Source organism: Natrix helvetica (assembly GCF_964273705.1).
Source record: "Natrix helvetica genome assembly, chromosome: 3".
NCBI classification, from domain to species: Eukaryota; Metazoa; Chordata; class Lepidosauria; order Squamata; family Natricidae; genus Natrix; species Natrix helvetica.
In genome coordinates this window covers 24,870,979-24,887,695 of record NC_138549.1, presented here as the reverse complement: position 1 = coordinate 24,887,695, position 16,717 = coordinate 24,870,979, and the positions used below count along the sequence as shown (strand labels likewise).

The 16,717-nt window shown below is 40.9% G+C and overlaps 1 protein-coding gene across 1 annotated transcript in view; it reads left to right on the top strand.

Moving 5' to 3' along the window:
- ITGBL1 (integrin subunit beta like 1) overlaps positions 1 to 16,717 on the top strand; it is a 184,111-nt gene that overhangs the window by 81,707 nt on the left and 85,687 nt on the right. Inside the window, exon 7 of the mRNA XM_081946761.1 lies at positions 1,423 to 1,569. Coding sequence (XP_081802887.1) covers positions 1,423 to 1,569 — 147 coding nt within the window. The remainder of the gene's footprint in view (positions 1 to 1,422; positions 1,570 to 16,717) is intronic.

The window sequence follows — 16,717 nt, the reverse complement described above, 5'->3', positions numbered from 1 at the left end:
CTACTCAATAAAATTCCTGGATAATGAAAGATCTGCAAGCAAACAAACTCAGAAAACAGCAAGAACACAGTTCAACCCTGGGCTTCAGATATTGCCTGTTGGATAGTGAGTTATTTACATAGGAAACACTTAAAAGCAGTGGTGAAATTCAATTTTTTTTACTACTGGTTCTGTGGGCATGGCTTGGTGTTTGGTGAGGCTTGGTGGGCGTGACAGGGGAAGGATACTGCAAAATCTTCATTCCCACCCCATTCCAGGGGAATGATACTGCAAAATCTCAATTCCCATCCCATTTCCCATTCTGCAAAATCTCAATTCCCTCAATTCCCATCAATTCCCAAAATCTCAATTCCCATCTCAATTCCCATCAAATGGGAATCAAATTCCCATTTGATTCTGCAAAATCTCAATTCCCATCTCAATTCCCATGGCCCCACAATTCCCAGTGGGGCCAGCCAGCGGTGGCATTTGCTGGTTCTCCGAACTACGCAAAATTTCCACTACCGGTTCTCCAGAACCTGTCAGGACCTGCTGGATTTCACCCCTGTTTAAAAGGTTATCTCAGATCTTTGGTTTGATATATTGGAACAGTGATGGACTTTTGGTTGCTATCCTACTGCTGCACCACAGTTTGCTCTAAGATGCAAAAGATTTTAAAAAGTTACATAAGTGCCAGATACAGGATGCTTGAGAAGTCGGGCTTTGTGCAAAGATATGGGAATATATGTATGTGCTCCCAAAGTCTCCAGAAGAAAAAATATAAAAGGCCATTGAAAGAAGTTACAAGTATGATACAATCCACAGAAACAGTAGCAAGCAGGTACCTTTTTTTTGGAGTATAAGACACACCTTTTTCCCTCAAAAAAGAGGGTGAAAATCTGGGTGCGTCTTATATACTGAATACAGCATTTTTGGCCTACCAAAACCCCGTCCCCTTTGCAAAAATGGACATGCAGAGGGGTTGGGAGGCTTGCAAAGTGCTCCTGAGAGCTGGGGAGGGCAAAAAAGAGCAAAAAACCTTCCAAAGCTGCTACATGCCCGTTTTTGTGCAAAAGAAATTGGCCCTTTTTGCGAAAAATGGGCTGCTTTTTGCTCATTTTTGCCCCCCCCAGCCCCCAGGAGCACTCTACGAGCCTCCCAAAGCTCTGCATACCACCACCACCCTTTCTTTTGCAAAACACAAGGTGTGCAGAGGGTTTGGGAAGCCTGCAGAGTGCAAAACCTTTTTTTAAAATTTACCTTTTCAAAATCATGGTGTGTCTTATACTCCGGTGCGTCTTATAGTCTGAAAAATACGGATAAGTAGTACTAATTCCACTGACTCAAGAAACATTCACGCAGAAGCTCAGAGATTTTAGACTACTGTAGTGTACTGACTACTGGAGATGGAGGTGAAATATGTATGTTTGTTTTGCTGTTAAGGTCACGGCCAGTGTAACTGTGGACGATGTGACTGTAAGACTGGATGGACGGGGAAGAAGTGTGAGCATCCAACTTCTTGCCCTATCTCCCCTGAAGAGAGCCTTAGGAAATGCCAAGGAGATTCACATCTTCCATGTTCTGGCAGAGGTAGGTTACTTGGATTTTCCAGGATGATCATAATGTACATGCTTGGTGAAACTAAACTGCTTCCACAAATGAACCTTTGTGGAAGCAATTTAGTTTTGCCAAGCATGTACATTAGTTTATAGTCAAATATTTGTTTTAGATTAGAGCAGTTCCCCAGCACTGCTGGCTGCTTGCTTAATGTTATCTTGGAATCAAATGAAGTGGAACAATGAGGCTCAGATTTGCCTGATGAGCAATCCATCATGGAGACTTTGCCACCTGCTCAGTTTCCTCCCTGGCCTGCTACTTTAAATGGCAAGCATCAGCAGGTGGCTTGGGACCTCCAAAGTTCTAATTCAGTAAACCCGGTGCTCAAAAGTTCTTCATGATTGTTTCATGATTCAGGTCATCCTTCATGTTGCTGCATCATGTAACTTGTGAAAGTAATATTCCGTTAGCGCTCAGTAGGGAGCGAATGTGCTTAGTTTGAACGATGTGAAGAAGTTCATATTTTCTTCACACATTCATATTTTATAATAACAAGGTACTATGTGTTGTATCTGCAACAATTGTGTGCTGACCTGATATTTTGCTTGTTATTGTGTTCATGGTTTGGTAACACATAGTTAGTGGTGCAATCTTGCCCACTTAGGGGTGGCAGACTATTTTAAGTACCCCGCATTTTGTGGAGTATAAGACACATCTTTCCCCCTCCCCTAAAAGAGGGTGAAAATTTGGGTGCGCCTTATACATTGAATGTAGCCTCACCAACCCACCAGCCCCCACCCTTTGGCCTCTGCCTCCCAGCGATTTACCTCCTTGCAGCAAACGGGGAAAATGGGGCTTGCGAGGCTGCAATAGGCTATAGCAATCCTTGCAGCCTGAAACAGCTGATGATCGGGAGTGCACTTAAACTGAAAGTGAAACTTGCTATTTGCACCATGAGGCAAATTGCTGGGAGGCAGAGGCAGATTTTTTTTCTTGTGCTAATCAGGCTGTTTGCTGTTTGCTGCAAAAAGGTAAGTCAATAACTATAAATACCTATAAATTGTTCAAATTATTAGACTTGTTTTTAAATGCTTTATTATTGTTCTAGACAGCTTAACAAAATGAAGAAACTTTTAAAAATAAATGCTTGATCTGAAGAGGTCCAGTGCTATTGCATCTTCTTTTAAATACTGTAACAGAGAATAACTATACTTCTGGAAAGCACATCAATTTTAACAGCATCTGTACAAGTATAGTCTGAAATGTAACACTACAAACAGTGTATATTGTCTGTACTGTTTGCTGTTTGTTGCAAGGAGGCAAATTGCTGGGAGGCAGAAGCAGATTTTCCCCCCTTGTTTTCCTCCTCAAAAGCTAGGTGCGTCTTGTACTTCAGAGGATCTTATACTCTGAAAAATACAGTAATAAATATTCTTATTCAGGAAGCATCAGTCTCAAAGGTTGACAGCAAAATGTGAGGAATTGATGTATTAACATACACTGGATAATTAGCAACTTTGCCCTCTTCACTATACATGGCATTATAAAGACTCTGTTTCAGGGGTAGAATTGAACCCATATTAGTTGTGCCATGAAAAGCTACATAGCTGACTAGGTTGCAGCTTCACCTGAATATTTGTAGTTTGAAAAAGTGTTAGCTGAACTGTTTCCTGCATTTGTATAAAATAAAGCAATTAGCTGAAAAAAATGGTTTCACTTGATCATTCTAGTATTACGTGTTAGAACAAAATGTTAAATGTGGAAATTTGCATAGTTCTTAGAGAAAAGCAGTACAGACATTTCTTACAGAAATTGTAGCGTTATAATTTCAACATTAAACTTTTAGAAAAGTGACACTGAGATTTGCAATCAAGTCTTTAGGTTTCATTAAAAGTGAGGTCTTTATTGGAAGTAAGTAAATTCTACAGTGTAATTGAAGACTATTCTGGAATGCCCCTTGAAACTTCGGGGGGGGGGGAAGAAATTATGGGTTTGTTTTCTGTATTTACCTACTGGTTTTCAAATATTGATCCTTGATTTGTTATTTAAAAAGGAGTGGGGTTTTTGGCCTTTCCATGTGGTGATTAAAGAGAAATCTCATACAATCTGAAGTATCTACAATGTATTATTTATTACCATTCTTTCCTCAATGATCGTTTTAGTAACAACGATTATAGTACATGCAGATATTTTATTTATTTCTTTTATAATATCTATAGCCTGCCCTAATCAATAAGGTCAGTGAGCAATGTGGATATCTATTTGAAGAAAAGCCTCATAGATGCCCTATTACTAAATCAAACAATTGCTAATTGACACAATACAGTTCTGGCATGTCACAGAATACCAATTGAACAGGGACTCTGTTTGGACCTAGGCTTCCCAAGAGCATGAAGCAGACTCCTCGTCCCAATAAAACCTCTTTTATTTAGGTTAAAGGGAATTCCTCTCCAGCAAAGTCCGAGCAAACAGTCTGTCATGAGATTTAACAACTATGGACCTTTATCAGGCTTGGAGAATTGCCAGGCTGATATCTTTCAAATGCCATGTTGTAACAGCAATTACTTGGCAAGAAGTCAGGAATAGATCTTCACCCTAATGAATTGAACTAATTGTTTCCTGCAAACTCCCCTCCCCTTTCGCTCCACTTTATTCCCTGTGGGAGGGGGCATTCACCGTTCACCTGTGGCTTTACTCCCGAGTTGGCCTTTGTTCCTTAGCTGTTCCCTTCTCCTGGCAGCTCTGAGCATGTGCACATTGAGAACAGGCTCCAGCTGTTCTCCTGCCCCACTGATATCTGACTCCGAAGGCAGCTGATAACTGTCGAACGGCCATCTCTGCCTCCAATACAGAGCACGCATCAGAGACTCCATGACTGGCCCACGTTCCTCCTCAACCTCCTCATTGTTTGAGTCTGCCACCAGCTCCACTGACTGCTGGTGGGCCACAACAGACTCTTTGTAACTAGAGAAAGAGAGAGGAGACTACTAATAGAAGACCTGTCACCATATATCTCTCAAGGAGGTTGTTTCCATAAACAGGTCTCTTGTTGCTGGCCAGGCCAGACTGTAAAGTTCAGTTCTGGTAAGATGTTGTGTGATATATCCAGGCAAGGCTTCAAAGGCAACCATCTCTTTATGCTGTGACTGGAAGATGACAGTACAAGTAACCATTGCAGCAACTTCAGAATTTTGGGTATTCTAATTTGAGGGGTTATCCTCCACGTTTTGTATCAGCTGGATCCTAACTAAACAATCAAAGCACAAGCAGAATTTCTCCAAGCCCTGCCATTCTTATCATACATTCACTGTTCCGGTTAAACAGATATGGGCAGTGGTGGGATTAAAATAATTTAACAACTGGTTCTCTGCCCAAATGAGCGGCTTGGTGGGCGTGGGCATGGTGGGTATGGCCAGGGGGTGTGACAGGCAGCCCTCGGCCTCCTGCACCCCCCCCCGGAAGCAAAACCGGGCCATGCGGAGGTGGGGTACTGCCCCACCCCTGCGCCCTAGTAGGACTCCCAGCAATCTCCTTGGAGCACGAACGGGCTGTGGGGGGACTCCTGGAAGGGGCAGGGCAGGAAGGGGTGAGGCCAGCCAGCAATTTAACAACCAGTTCACTTGAACTGGCTGAACCCCATCACAGGATACGGGAGAATGGTCTTCCTTATCTCACTTCCTTTCAAATTCTGAACTACTGTTTTTCCAAACTCAGATTTTTCAGAAGCTGAAACATCTTTCAGAAGAATTACTTATTATCCCAGCACACTAATTCACCTTAATATATTTTATATTCTGAGGTAATATTGTGTGTGTGTGTGTGTGTGTGTGTGTGATATAACAGCCTTTCTTATTGCCCAAGGTTTTACGTAGGCGGCTTTGCAAGTTAGTTTAATTTTGAATCCATTGTAAGTAATTCCTTTAATCAGTCAGCACAATAATTCATTTATTGGCTGTTCTCCAGATATTGAGGCATTCTCATCTGATTGGATGCATGTATATGCTTCCTTGTTTTACTCACTTTTTAATAACAAAAGGTTATGTTTACCTTTAAAATCCACACAGTTACTACCATTCTTATCATATCTGTTATGTATTATAGTTTTCCCTCTGGTCTGTTCCACCAGAGGGCGCTGCGCTCGTTGCTGATTGGTTCCTGGTTTGATAGCCGGCATATATAAAGGCTGTCAAAGCAGGGCTCAGCTGTTGCCTGTTAGCTGAAGCGCGCGAAGTGTGAATTGCCGCGTTTGGCAACCTGTTACCATTAAAGCTGTTAGCTGCTTGAAATCCTGGCTCGCCTCCTATCTGTCCACCTGAGTTCTCCCTAGCTAGAACATTGGCGACAAAGGTGGGATACACAGAGGAGGAGCCCAGGCAGAGCTGTTGAACGTCACTAAGCTGAGCTGAGTCACAGAACTGAATTTTCCCTCAGGGGAATCACTCGCCGAGAGGTCGAGTGAGTCACTAATACGAAGAGGGCCTCTATTACCCCCACGAGAAGAAGATTCGCCTCAGGATGGCTTCGATGAACACCCTGGCAGCGTTTAATGGGGCCACAGAAACTTGGGACTCTTTTATCTCCTGGTTCGAGTGTTTTTTAGAAGCCAACGACTTCACTGATTTGACTGAGCAGCTTAAGAAGTCGTGCTTCCTAAATTTATGTGGAACAGAAATGTTCAATCTGGCAGGAACCTTGGTGGCCCCTCACTCAGTACATACAGTGTCCTGTGATGAGCTAATGGCCAAATTAAAAAATCATTACGCCCCTACCCCATCTCGCACTACACGGATGCTTGCGTTCTATAGAAGTTTCCAACGCGAGGGAGAGTCCATTAATGACTACGTGGCTGCCTTAAGGGCTGCAGCTCTCCATTGTAAATTTAAAGATTTGGATGAGGCACTGACAGACCAAATTGTGGGGGGGGGGGTTTAGAGACCTCCGAATTCAGCACTGCCTGTTAGCCAGACCTGAGCTGGACTTGCAGACGACACTGGATGAGGCTCGGGCAGTGGAGCTGTCAAACAAATCCACTGACGAGATACAAGGGTTTTCAAAGCTGCCAGCAGCAGACAAGCACACGGAGTTTCACCACGAAGACATTTTCGGGGACGACGGAGCTGATGGTAACGATGATGTCCATCATTTGAAAACGGAGCAAGCCAGAGGTCAGCAGGGTAAGAGCATTCCCAAAATTAACTGCCCTGGGTGCGCAGGCAAGCATGACAGAGCGGAGTGCCATTTTAAAAATGTAACCTGCCTCCGTTGTGGGAAGAAATGCACCCATCTCTTGGAACAAATGGAGTGGTCAGCTTACCGCTAAAGAGAATGCTAATTAGGCCTGCTAATTGCTCTGCTCAGTATCACATTGTCACTCTTTCCCTGCCTTGTCCATCATCATCTGTAGCCACTATAGTCATGTAGCATAGGGGTCATGAGACTTGGTTGGTTTGCAACCAAATGGTTACAAGTAGAATGATTTCATGTACCTGTATCCACATTTACAGATCTAGATGATATTACTCAATTTTTTATAGCTGTATGAACTAAGACTATCAAGCTTTCTCTCCACAAATTATTAAGTTGAGGATATTTGAAAAGAGGAGTGCAATGTTCTTAAATTATGGGCAAATGAACTAGTAATTATGAATTAATTCTAGCAGGTAGATTATTGACTTTTTACTATAGTAACTAATGATAAACATAATTACTAATTTTAGTTTTATTTATAAATGCAGGAGTACATTTCACTAAAAAGGTACTGTATGTAAATCTCATGTAATAAAATAACCTATATACATATGTGAAATGACAAATTTGTTCTATTTAAGTATAATGATAATATACTAGAATAATGGGAAATTAGTAAATTAACAGCATAATAATTCATAAATAATAATACATACAAAATTTAGGGTGATAACTATGAATTTCTTCTGCAACAAAAATAGCTAAAGTTAGAATCAAAGGCATGTGTTGTTGAATATCAATGAAATCTCTATTTTAGTTGTAGCCCAGCATAAATGTTATGATAAGTTGCAATTATGGCACATACAGTGATGGGGAATTTTCAGACAGTAAGAGTCAAAGGGAATGAAAATATAAACAGAAATAATTTCTTTATAAAGAGTCAGCATTCACAATTTTCTCCACACGCAAGACAGTAATGTTGAATCTTTGATAATCAGTAGTTCAGAAGCAGTCTTTCTCTGAATGGACACTTTAAACTCAAATAACTTGAGAGACTGAAATATTCTCACATTATTTTGTGAATATTACTATTTTTGTTGTTAGATTTGGATTCAAATTAAGGAAAATTGCTAACCAATCATGCACTTGTACAGTGCAAAAAAAGCACCAGTTTATGTGATGCATTTAATACACAATGACCATTTTTAGAGGCTGGGAGAGATGGTGCTGTTGATTTTCTTATGTGCTACCTTGTCTCTTCAAGGAGCATAGGGCAGAATACAGAATTAATTTTTGCAAAAAGGCAACGATTTACAGTATATGATCTGAAGAGTAATCAGAATCATGTTTTCTGAGCAGTCTATTGTAACATTTATGAATTAAACATCAGGAACGGTCAAGAGGAGCTTTTCTGACTATGAAATGTTATTAAAGGGCACATATTTTGTGAGTTGCAACTTTGCAACTAACCCAGATATTTTCTTTGCTCCCTCCTCTTTACGATCACATATAAATTCCAAAGCTCCTTCACATGGTTTTTCTCTAATATGATTATGCCATCATCTCTTATAACCCTCCTATACTACCACCTCTTACAATAATAGACAACGCAGTATCAACAGAAGAGACCTTCAAGTTTCTAGGTTCTATCATATCTCAAGACTTAAAATGGACACCTAACATCAAAAATGTCATCAAAAAAGCGCAACAAAGAATGTTCTTTCTGCGCCAACTCAGAAAGCTCAAACTATCCAAAGAGCTGCTGATTCTGTTCTACAGAAGAATTATTGAGTCTGTCATCTACACCTCTATAATTGTCTGGTTTGGCTCTAAAACCAAATGATACAAACATAGACTTCAACGGACAATTAGAGCGACAGAAAAAAACAATTGCTACCAACCTGCCTTCCATTGAGGTATTGTACATTGCACAAGTCAAAAAGTGGGCTGTGAAAATAAATACAGACCCCTCTCATCCTGGACATAAATTGTTTCAACTTCTATCCTCAAAATGATGCTATAGGGCACTGCACACCAGAGCAACTAGACACAAGGACAGTTTTTCCCCGAATGCCATCACTCTGCTTAAAAACTAATTCCCACAACACTGTCATATTACCTACTAAGACTGTATTACTATTATTCTTCTCTTCCTTCCTAGCATCTATCCTTCCCCACTTATGACTATAACCATGTTGCTTGTATCTTTAACATTTATATTGTTTTATTTGTTTCCTAGTATAATTTGATTGCTTATTAGTAAACTATGACTTTCACTAAGTGTTGTATCTTATGATTCTTGAAGAATGTATTCTATTTTGTTTTTCTTTATGTACACTGTGAGTATATGCACCAAAGTCCTTTTGTGTGCAATCACACTTGGCCAATAAAGAATTCTGTTCTGTTCTGTTTTATTCTGTTCTGTTCTATCTAACAGCAATGTCTTTCTGGATTCCATGTGAAACAAATGTGCAAAAGAATGAATAAATATGAGTTTGACATCAGAATTCAAAACAAGGACAAAGTAATGTCTGACCATTTCAACCTCCCAGGACACTCTATTGTGGATCTCAAAGTGAGCATTTTGGAATAATGAGTTTAATAGTATCACTGAGTGAAAGAATTTACACACATCAAAATATTTCAGGCTATCACAAAAGGTCTCAACAAATGCAACAGATTTTTATTACATTTCAGTGATTATTTGATATAGTCCTTGTAATCTATTTTACATACATACAAGCTGATAACTCCTGTTCATTTTTCAGCTGCTCCATTTGGGCCCATTTCTGTAGCAGCTTACATGGTCTTTTTTATATGATAGGAGTATTGTTTGTTTGTTTTTAAGAAAAGTTTTATTGGTTTTTACAAATATTTTGGGGAAAAGGGTACATAGGTATGGAAAATTTTTTTGACAGCTACATCATACGGAAGGTGGTGCTTCCCCGGGATCTTACATCTCTCTCTTATTTTATATATATCAAAATATCATTATTACATACATATTAGCAGTTTAGGTTTGCCTCAATTTTTTTAACATCTTCAATCATACTTTATATCACTTCTAACCATTTCATTATATTAACAATTGCAATGTACTTTTAATTCATTTCTGTGACCTGAGTCTCATTGCTGCCTCCTCTCCCCTGTCTATTGGCTGAGCGATGGCACCTCCCCCTTTCATATCTTGCGCACTGTCACTTGTTCCGTCTAGAAAGATCTTATGTTTTTCCATGAAGGCTTCAGCCTCCACCACTGAATTAATTCTCACTCTACCACCCTCCCAGAAAATCAACAAGCCTTCTGGAACCAACCATCTGAACCAGATATTTTTTTCATACAATTTTTTAGTTAAAAAGAAGAATTTCTTCCTCTTATCTCTTATTCTTTTTGATATCTGTTTTAGAATGGTTATTTCTTTATCCTTATATCTTAAAGGTTCCCCCCTTTGAACCCCTAGAATCTCATCTCTTGTAGTCTTTCTAAAAAATTTAACATGGACTTCCCTTGGAACATTGTGTGTTCTAGCATATGCTGAATTAATTCTATATATCAGATCAATGTCCCACCCTAGCTGTTGTTTATCTCTTTTAACATAGTCTGCTAACATTGTTATCATAGTCTCCCTTAAATCTTCACCCTCCATTTCAGGTATATTTTGAAATCTAAGAAAGAACGACATCCTTTCAAATTCCATTTTTTCCATGTAGGTTTCAATTCCAGTATTTTTTTTGTTGTTGTAATGCCTTCACCTCTTCACCCATCCCCACAGCACCCTCCTCCAGGGAGCCAATTTTCTGTCTATTTTGTGAAGTCTGTTGTTGATTCTCTCTGAGTTGTTCCTTTAAATCCGCCAGCTGCTTTTTAATTTCATCCTGTCCCTTTATAAGCGTCTGGAACATTTGATGGAACATTTCTTGAGACTGCTGTTCCCCCTCAGAAGCTTTAGGTTGTAGAAAAGAAGATAATTGTGTTTGTTGGGGGACAGGGCTAGAGACAGAGGATGTTGGAGCCGATGCTGGTTTAGGTGGGGGGGGGGCCTTCTTCGCAGGCATTGCGAAACTCAGAGAAAGTTATAAGTCTAGACAAGAAAAATGGCGTCTGCAGAAGTGCACCGCCGGGCGGGGTCCACAGGCAGGCAGAGTCCAATATGGGATTTTAGTCTTTCAATACAGCTCCCCGCCAGTTAAAGTCGATTTTTCCCAATCCAAGGAAGGTTATATGAAGAGATGCCTCTAGAGTTTACTGGGGTATAGTAATTCCAAACCAGAAGATTTTTCAAAAGCGACAGTTCATTTATAACGGCAGTAAAAAAGGGGGAAGAAACGCCATTTAGCTCAGCCCTCCCAGGAGATTGGAAAGCAACCATTCAAAAAGTTTCCATTCATAGTTTATAAGGTCAGCTCACATTCTTTCTTTCGCAATTGTTCTAAAGAGTCATTATCCCATTGCTTGAAAGAAGTGAATATCAAAAGAGTTTTTTTTCCCAATTCTCTCTCTCTCCTCCGAGAGTGAGATCGTGTAAAGCCGCTTTTCCGAGAGGGGGGGGGGGTAGAAAAAAACCCCTCTCCAATCTTAACACTTTATGAAGATCGAAGAGTCTTAGGAAAGCTGCTAATCCTTATTTAGTTATTGTTCAGAAAAGCAAGAAAAAGACCCCGGAGGAACTCCCCCCTCACCGCATTTCATTTGTTGCCTTCACGTAGAGCGTTTCTTCCGGTCTCCTCAGGACGAAGGTGCACGTGGCATTGCGCACCTCCTAATGCCTCCCGGTGCCTAGGGCAAAGCTGGCAGCCCCCCTGTGGCCGCCGCTGCTCCAGGGGGCTCCAGCAAGCCGCCCCTTCGGCAGGACGCCCCTACAAGGCACCCTGTGCCCCCCCCTGAATCAGGGGGAGCCCACCAGGATGGTGAACGGCGGACAGCATGTCCGTCGTCCCCAGAAACTGGAAGTGGAATCATGCTAGGAGTATTGTATTGAATGAAACAAGCTGGCTTTGTCTATGAACTCTCAAAAATTTAAATTGGTATGATTTTATTTAAATTTAAATTGGTTTGATTTTATTACTGCATTGTGCACCATAGATACTAAGAATTTGTTCCTGTTTTTCTTTGAACTCAGCAACTATCAATTCCAACACGAGATACTTTTGATTATAATGTCTGATGACTAAATACGTTGGTCATCGTGTCTTCCCAATTTAACACAATACCACAGAAAATAAAAACTTCCAGTACTTGAGGGCAGTTGCAGATAAGAGGGTGTCAACTTATTTTCCAAAGCACCTTTGAGCAGAACAAGAAGTAATGGGTAAAAGTTCATTACCGTGTTATCCCCCAAATAAAAAAGGTCTTATTGCTTGGCCTTATTTTTGGGGAGGTCTTATTATTTTTGAGGTGCAGGAGGCTCCTTAACCTTGGCCCGCGGCCCAGAAGTTCTGTCTTTGTTTGTGACACACTCTTGCCAGTCCTAGCATCATTAGGCCTGCTGCTCATTTTATGGCCACCACGAAGAGAAGAGGCGCGGTAGCTAGGGTTCTTTGTAGCAGCCTCTGTGAGGCCGTTCCATGTGGATGACAGGTGCATGTGGGGTGTGGGGGGCATGTTCCCCCCTTCCCCCACCAGGAAATGGTGGGGACCAGCTGTGCATGAGTTTAAATATTTTATGGGAGGGCTTATTTGCGGAGGAGGGGTTATTTTAGCGCATGCACTCAAAAGCCCAATTGGGCTTATTATCTGGGGAGGACTTATTTTCAGAGAAACAGGGTACAGAGAAATCCAATCTGGAACTAAGGAGAAATCTCTCAACAGTAAGAACAATTAATCAATGGAATGGCTTGCCTCCAGAAATGATGGCTGCCGCATTGCTTGAGGTTTTCAAGAAGAGACTGGACAGCCATCTGCCTGGAATGGTACAGAATCTCCTGCCATGGGGAGGGAGTTTGACTAGAAGACCTCCAAGATTCCTTCCTATCCTATTCTTCTATGTTCTCCTTACTGGGTAGACTGAGTCCCCGGACTGGTTTACTTTTGTTAGTCATGGGTGACTAATTTGTAGGTGTTTTAAATGGCAGGTTTTGTACTAAAAATAGAGCTATTCCCAACTCCCTAAAGTTAAAGTTGAATATTTATGAAATTGAATGTGACCATTGACCAAATCATGAACATTCATTCAGTGTTACGTGTTTCGATTAGGGAAGACAAATAATATAGCAATTTAGCTTTTATATAAGATTAACTTGGGGGTTAAATACTTATTTTAGAAAGTCACATTGAAGAGGGCTGGGAAGCAAATGGAAATCTGTATAAAACAGAGGAGAAATAAGAAAGAATTATGTTTCTACATAAATGATTTCATTACAATTTGATAGGAACTCTCCCTCCCTCTCTCTGTATTTTGTGAGATTTAAACCTTAATGCTTGATTAATTTCTAGTGTTTGTATTTTTAAACAAAAAAATAAGTTTCCTAGGGATGGTAAGTTTCCTTAGGTTAATGAAGAAGATACAAATGCAGCACATAACTATGAAGCTTCAAGCTGTTCAGATAATAATGTATGAATCAGCCTTCATTTCTAGCATATTTCAGGGCTCAAAGAACATTCATGACAGCACAACACAATTCTATTCGTTGTTGCACAATTAGAGTATTAAAGCCCTTAATCTTCTTCTATTGCTCCAAGTCACATCTTTATTCAAAAGTATAAAATGATGAGCAAAAATGAACAAGAGCAGAAATCCAATATAAAAGGGGAGGAAACACACACCAACGTTTAAAGACGATTCTACAGAATAAAAGCAAGAAACATTGGTAAAACCATAAATCAGTCTTTTAAAAAATATTTTCATTAGACATTATTTTATATATGTCAGCATTTAGATTAGAGTTTTTATAACATAAATAGATGTAATCTTACAGAAGACATGTCACTTGCAAATCTTGTATTTTTCTAAAATACAAGCATCTTAATTACATTTAACTCCACGTTGTGGAAATATAGGAGCCAAATGTTTTCAGTTAAGACAGATACTCTAGTCTACATATGATTTGTTTTACTAAAAAGAAATGTGAATACCTTAATTAACTAAAGTCAAGATGAATACTGGAAATCAATATTTGTGTGCCCAATGTGACATATGAAAGGTTACAACTTGGAAGACAAGAGGAATTGTGCATGGATTAATGCATGAAATAAAAAGAAATAAATATGTGTTTCTGAAAGTTGACTGAATTTATGGAGTAGAGTTTATTTATCATATTTATGCTTGCCTTTCGTACAGGTAAGAGTAGATGCAGACAATTGGAGGGGTAGCTTTAATTATAATAGCACTATACTTTATATCAGAAAGAATGATTTGGTTGTTATGGGGAATGTATGAAAATAGAAATCCCTAGGTTTGTGATAATTGTGTGTTAGGTTCTGGTTAGTAGTACTAATTGGTGGGAACTTTTTTTTTATCAATTCCAAGTTTCAGTATGTACCTCAGATCAGATGAGCACTGAAGTTATCTTAGGAAAATCTTTGTAATTCTTTCTTGACCTTATCTAGCTGCAGAGGCTTAATGGGCGAAACAAGGTATTTGGAGACTCAAAAATGAATGAGAAGGAAGTACAGTAACAGTTTAGAAAAAGGTCTATTTTTTACATACGTAGTTTAAACAAGACTGTCTATAGCAGGGGTGTCAAACTCTATTTCATTGAGGGCCGCATCAGGGTTGTGTTTGAGCTCGGGTGACCAGGGTGGCTGTGGCCAGGATGGGGGTTGCCAGCTTGACATCACTCATTTCAGGGACACCTGTGGTGGCCTGAGTGCTCTGCCAGTGAACATGGGCTCCCAATCTCCGTTTTCAACTGACACACCTCCTGCAACCCTTTGCCAGTGAAAACGGAGCTCAGGAGAGCCATTTTCGCTGGCAGATGCACCATGGCAGGCATGAAATCCCTTTATCTTCACTACCAGTTCGGTAGCGGGAGGGCACACTCTTTTAAGATGTGCAAATGCTGATAAACAAATAGTGGCTAGTATGCAGTGGTGGGTTCTGGATCCCGTTGCAACTGATATGGTCAGTGGCAACGGGGCCCGGCGTCCTTGACATGAATGAGCGTGGCGCGCATGCACATGTGTCTTACCTTCCAGCGACACCTCCACAAGCCTCCGCAATGCTCCAGCTGCTCGGTGCCGAAAGTTTTAAATGACAGGTAAGGAGCATGGGCGGGTGGACGGGCCTCCGAAGCACTGTACCGGTGTTTCGGGCAGGCTCCGGTATACCCATACCGGGGCGTACCGCCTGCAACCCACCACTGGTAGTATGTAATCTGTTGCATTTTATGACAAGCTTGGATGCTGTCCACAGAAGTGAAAACAATTGTGTCGTTGAGCATGCTTCTTCTTCTTTGTAAGGTGAAGGTGAGATCTGAGTGTAATTAGGAGGAACATAATTGTTGAATGCTGGAGGAATAGGCTACTTACATATGTGTGGCAAAACAAGAGAGGTTTAAGACTGAATAGGTGCTGAATATAAAAATAAAATGCCCACTATTGATATATAGTATATATATATATATATATATCAATAGTGGTGTGATCTTATTATGAATGAGAACTTCATATTATGAGTGAGCAAAACAAATCATAATTGGATTGAGAGGCTGAGACAGATTAAGTTGACAAGAACTTCTAGGTCCGTGATGGTGAACCTATGGCACATCTGCCACAGGTGGCATGCGGAGCCCTCTCTGTGGGCATGTGAGCCATTGCCTCAGTTCAGCTCTCCATGTATGCGTGCCTGCCTCTTACTGGCCAGCTGATTTTCGGATCTGCTGAGCATGCATGGGGCGGGGGGGGGGAGGCTCATGCAGGTGACACATGCACATGCATGGGGGGGAGCACTGAAGACTGCAGAACACACACCCATGCCCCATTTTTGGCCCCAGGAGGCTTCAGGGAGCCCTGCTAGACCCAAGATGGGGCCAGGGGGAGTGCGAGGTGGTCTTGTGGACATGTTCAGGCGGGGGAAGGGGGGTTTCACACACACATTGCATTATGTGCTTTCGGGACGCAATGACAAAAAGGAATGGGGGAGGGGAACTGGGGCGCATGAACAGCGGGTGAGCATACACACGGGTGCACCCATGCAGCCCTTACATGAGTGGTGCGCATGTACACAACTCAATGTACATAATCAGCAGGCTGGTGCGCACATATGCAAATGTCCACCAGCTCACTGCTCATGCAAATTGAGTTGTGTGCGCGCACATGCACTCCAGCCAGACACTCGCATGGCCCAATTCTGAATAGGCCACAGCCTGGTAGTAGGCTGGTGCCCAGGGGGTTAGGGACCCCTGCTTTACTACAGTGTGTAATTTAACACCTGAAGTCAGCATCTTTTTAAGCCAGAAATTGAATGTATAAGGTTCAGGACACAGTTTTATGAAGCATAAATTAAAGATAGAGAATACTGAAATATTTTGGAAACATTTGTTCGCTTTTTTCTTAGTTTATTTTTTTATTTCACCTTCATTAGTTTTATAAATAATTCAAGGTAGCAGACATATCGAATATTCCTTCCTATTTTCCCCACAACAACTTTGGGGATTGTTGTGAGGTGGATTGGGCTGAGAGAGTGACTGGCCCAAAATCAACCAGCTAGTTGTTACATGTAAGGCAGGATTAAAACTCACAATCTCCTGGTTTCTAGTCTGGTGCCTTAACCCCTTGACCAAACTAGTTCAATCCCTATGGTTTTTCCTTCTTTCATTCCTTCTCCCAAAACTTGAAATTGTCTTACAATACTTACTGTGTTTCCCCAAAAATAAGACAGGGTCTTACTTTCTTTTGACCCTACGAAATAAGTGCTTATCCTTATTTTTGTGGAGGTCTTGTTATTTTTCAGGTGCAGGGGGTGGCGAGCGTGGTCACCTCATGGCTGCTGCTGCATTGCAATATTTTTGAGGAAGGCTTATTTTTTGGGAGGGCTTATTTTAGCGCATGTGCTCAA